The sequence below is a fragment of the Echinops telfairi genome, unplaced genomic scaffold, assembly GCF_000313985.2.
Source record: "Echinops telfairi isolate 266 unplaced genomic scaffold, ASM31398v2 ScPeMD7_7424;HRSCAF=8462, whole genome shotgun sequence".
NCBI lineage: Eukaryota > Metazoa > Chordata > Mammalia > Afrosoricida > Tenrecidae > Echinops > Echinops telfairi.
In genome coordinates, this window is record NW_022111324.1 from 50,233,158 (window position 1) to 50,237,980 (window position 4,823).

A 4,823-nucleotide genomic window follows, 5' to 3' on the forward strand; every position below is an offset into this window, starting at 1 on the left:
ACAACTTGAAAAACACAGCCAAAGGCCATTATTGGGCCCGTGCATGTGTTGCTGTATACAGCTTCACCGAAAATTTTTAGAACCAGAAAGCCCTGCAGGACACCATTCGGAGGGCAGAGAGGGGGGCGGAGGGAGGTTCCCAGGTCCATGAGAAGGCCATGCCCACCAGGAGGCTCTGACCTGGTTGACAGGCTAGACACCACCCCAACACTTCCATATATCAAGTTGACATGAAATTATGTAACTACCCTGGGGGTCGTTCTGGAAGCCTGGGGGCGTTTGGGCGCCCCACCTGTTGTACACATCCCTCTGCCTCTGAGCAGGAGAGCAGCCCTGCCCAACCTAGAAAGTCCCTGAAAGAAAGTTTCCAAACGAGGGTCATTAACAAACCTCACCAGCCACTGAAAGGGGTCTTTGAAGGTGGGTGTCCACTTAGGCTTAAGTTCTCCCTCCCTCACCTGTCACTCAGGCCCACGGAAGCTGCCCCCCTCCTTTGCTCTCCACCATCTCCTCCCTCCCTCCTTCAGCCCTGCCTTTAACCCTTTCCCTGCCCCTCACCCCAGCCATCACCCTCATCTCTCTCTCCATTGTTTCTCCCCAGAATCCCCCCTCTGGCCCAAGGAAAACCTGGACCCCGTGGTGGTTCAAGAAGGTGCCCCCTTGACGCTCCAGTGCAACCCGCCCCCCGGACTGCCATCCCCAGTCATCTTCTGGATGAGCAGCTGTGAGTGTCAGGGTCTGACTGAAGTGTGCTGTGTCTGAGTTAATCTTCGGGGCGTTACATGGAGGGGGGGCTGCCCAAGGCAGGAAGAGCCATTCTTGGGAGGTGCAGGTGCCAAGTGGTCCTGTGGACACGGGCTCCTCAGGGCGGCTGCCCGGCCCCTTGCCTAGCCGGCTGCTGTTAGCTGTGGGAGCCTGAGCAAGGGCTCAGCTTCTCCAGGCCTCAGGGTTCTCCTCTGGGGAAAGAAAGGGGAGGCTCGTCATCGGCCTTGTCAAAGGAGATGAGGATGGTGTGTATGGTCGACACGCTCGCCTGCTGTCCAAATGACTGCAAGTTCAAGGCCTCCCGAAGGTTCCTTAGAAGAAAGGCCAGGAGATCTTGCAAAAAAACCCCGCCTCCCAAATCCCTATTGGAACCCAGTTCTACGTTGACCTGCAGGGGGTCGCCCTGAATCAGGATCAACTCAATGGCAACGGGCGAGGTTGGTTTTATGGTTTGGTTGGTTTTGGTGGCCAAGCATGATTGTAAGAAGTGAGCTCATGCATCTAAAGGGTCGGGGCAGGCAGGTCATATCTGTGCTCAGTAATGTTTAGGATGAAGATGGGGGAAGGGTGAGAGAAGGGAAGGAAGAAGAAGAGGAAAGACCAGGCTTTTCCGTAGGCCGGCCCCTCTTTGAAGCCCTCACCTGCCGTCTCATCCACGAGACCACCGGCTCGTGGAGGCAGGAACCGTCTTTGCTGCTCGCCTCTCTGGCCCGAGTACACAGCACCACCGGGCCCAGCACCCAGGAGGCCCTCGGCAAACTTTGGATCAACAATTTGCACAACTGAGCAGTCCGTGTTGGACTCATTGACAGCAGTAACCTTGTCCTTTAAGCATGGCGACTTTAAAATGAACAAGACAGTGAGTAGCCAGCCTGATGTCTGTTTTCACACACCTACAGCCTGGAAGCCTGGTCTTCTGAGATTCTATCAGACGCAGTGCTGGAAAAGCACAGGTGACGTCGCAGCACACGGAGCTGCTTCAATGACGTCATGACTTCCCAGCTGCGCATTCCCAACATCTCTGGGATTGGAACACGTCCTAAAAGGGATGATGTGCGCCAGTGGTTAGGAGGCATCTTGGAATCGCCCATGAAGTTTTTTTTTCTTTTTAATTCCTTTCTTGGAGCTAAAAACAAAACAAAATCCAAAGGTTCATTTTACAAAGGATGCTGTCTGAGATTTTGATGAAATACAGCAAAGCCAAGTTGAGTGGCCTTGAATTCGGCCAACAAATGAGGGTGTACTGGTCTCAGGTCATAACCAGGAAAGCGTCTCAGTCCCTGCCGCCCCCCACCCAGGAGTCACCTGGCCAGCAGAATCAACTCTTGACTCGGGAAGCATTTGAGGAATGGTTCCCTCCTCCTCTGTCCCTGGGGTCAGTCGCATTCTGTGGCGTGAGCAGGGAGTGCAGCCTGGCGTGGGGGACAGGTCCGGGTCATTCTCCTGCACTCCCCCCACCGCCTTTGTACCCCAACCCAACAAAACCCAAACCTGCCATTGCATCAATTCCGACTCCCGGTGACCAAGCCAGCAAGCTTGCGGTGGGCAGCCCCACTCTGGACCACCAGGAGCCCGAAACCCTGTGTTCCTCTCGGGAAAGAGGGGCTACACTTTGTACGGTGCAAACAGCAAGGAGCTCCAATGCCAACGGAGGCATCGGCAGCTTGAGCTGAGCGCCTTGCAAGAAAGGCCTGGCCATCTACTTCAGAAACCCAAGACCACCCAAGAGAGAAGCCAGTGTGTGTGCATACTGGTGAAACGATTTGTAAATGGATGTTGAGAGAGGCGGCACAACTTGAAAAACACAGCCAAAGGCCATTATTGGGCCCGTGCATGTGTTGCTGTATACAGCTTCACCGAAAATTTTTAGAACCAGAAAGCCCTGCAGGACACCATTCGGTCTATGGTGTCACACAGGGCCGATAACATACATCAGCATTGAGAGGCTTGGACAAAACAGTGTCAAGCTCCCGGCCCCCATCTGACCAGGTAAGGCCATCCTGGTAATGATGCTAACACCTGCCCCCACCTCCGGCCTCTGTTCCTTACAGCTATGGAACCCATCACCCAGGACAAACGCGTCTCCCAGGGCTACAACGGAGACCTGTACTTCTCCAACGTGCTGCTGCAGGACATGCAGACGGACTACAGCTGCAATGCCCGCTTCCACTTCACCCACACCATCCAGCAGAAAAACCCCTTCACCCTCAAGGTCCTCACAAGTAAGTGCGAGCCTCCGCCCAGCTGCCGGAACCCCCGCAGCCCAGAGAGTGCGGCTCTGGGTTGGCACTGGCCTTGACGTTCACTAAGGAGCCCTTCCGGCTCTCTGTGCTCAGCCACTCTGGCTGTATTGGACAACGGCCTTGGGTGACATGCTGGGCTTATTCAAGTTGGGTTGACGTTTAATCAGCAGTCCTCAAACTCTGGTGGGGATCAGAATCACCTAGAGAACTTGGCCGTCGCATCAAGGCCCAGCCCTACCCTGCACACCGCCAGCCGGGGCCTCTGTGTGCCTTGCCAGCCTTCGGGTGACTCAGCTACTACACACCGAGTTGGTAGTAGAACCTCTATGTTCGCTCAGTGGTCATCTGGTAACCCATGCATGCCCTCGGCTTGGCCATTTCCCTCATCCCCAAATCATGGCTTGATTATCCTTATTTCCCAAGGAAAGCCAGAGCCTGGGATATCGCAGTTGTCGGGTGCATCAGAATTCCTTTTGATTCTAAATACTTGTGTGCTGACTCCCGATCTCTGTACGTGGCGGAGTTCTGAGTTTTGTGTGCCCTGATTCCTTTGGGCTGGGAAAAGGTATGTTTCTTGACTCATTCTATTGCTGGCTGCCGTCGGGAAGTCCATGACCTGCCCAGGATTTTGCAAGCTGTCTGTGTTGTCTTATACCACGGACTTGGGATGTGGTGGCCGTCAAACGCCCCCAAAGAGGCTTAAATCTGTCTGACTCCTGCCGTGAATGTGGTTTTCAGTCTGTGGACTGTGGGGTTGGGGGGAGACTGAGCAGAGAGTACCATGTGGGTGGGGGCAGTGTACACAGGTCAGGGAAAAGAGGCCAAGTCTGGTTAGTTGAAGATGCTCCTGGGTAGGGTGTGGGAGGGAGAAGCTTGGGGGCACGTGGGACTCCTGACTCCTGGTGTCCTCCTCATTCCTCACCCACTCCTGCTGACCTCTGGAACAGCTGGGGCTGAGCAGCAGCACCCTCACACCCGCTTTCCACCTGGCCTAGGGATGGACCCAGAGGGAGCTGTTCCTCCTGGGCCCCTTCACCTGACTTGTCCTCCGCCTCCTGCCCATTCGCTCTTCACTTCCTTCTTTCTCCTGCAGTTCCTCTCTTCTTCCCTCCCCCTTCCCACTCTCTTCTTCCCTTCTCCAAACTCTTCTATCTGTCTTTGGACCCCATCTCCCGCTTTTTTGATTCCTCCCCTCCGTGTCACCCACACACACTGATCTGAGGACCACACGGCCCTTGAGGACAGGCACCGGGATGAGGAGGGCCCAGGAGTAAGCCCCACGGGGCTGCCAGCAGGCGGGCTTGCTCCCTCTTCCAGGTCTCTTACTCCTCACCGAGGACCAACAAGACCCTGAAGAAAAACACCGGGCAGTCTGAAGTAGTGATTCAGTGCAGGCCAGGGGAAACACCAGCCAGCTGGCCCAGCAGAGAGGACAGTGTGGTCTTCCCTCGACAGCAGAGTGGCCTCAGTAGTCAGGGCATGGCTGTCAGGATTGGGGCAATGAACGGAGCAGCAATGTCAGGGGCACGGTGTTTATTGCGCTGCTCCTGAGCTCCTCAGCATCATCACCTGCATGCTTTTCCCTCCTCCGTGATCCGCAGAGTCAGAAGTCAGCCTACTGCTTCCACCACCCAGACACATGGGCCCTCTGTGCTCCTGAGCATTCGCCCAACACTCACCCAGGGCAAGGAGCAGGAGTCAGTATCACTCAGGGAGCAGGAGTCAGTATCACTTAGGGAGCAGGAGTCAGTATCACTCAGGGAGCAGGAGTTAGTATCACTCAGGGAGCAGGAGTCAGTGTCACTCAGGGAGCAG

The 4,823-nt window shown here is 55.4% G+C and overlaps 1 protein-coding gene across 1 annotated transcript in view; it reads left to right on the forward strand.

Annotated features, from left to right (window-relative positions):
* Positions 1–4,823, forward strand: part of NFASC (neurofascin) — a 114,786-nt gene that overhangs the window by 41,655 nt on the left and 68,308 nt on the right. Inside the window, exons 6-7 of the mRNA XM_045298187.1 lie at positions 602–724; positions 2,817–2,987. Coding sequence (XP_045154122.1) covers positions 602–724; positions 2,817–2,987 — 294 coding nt within the window. The remainder of the gene's footprint in view (positions 1–601; positions 725–2,816; positions 2,988–4,823) is intronic.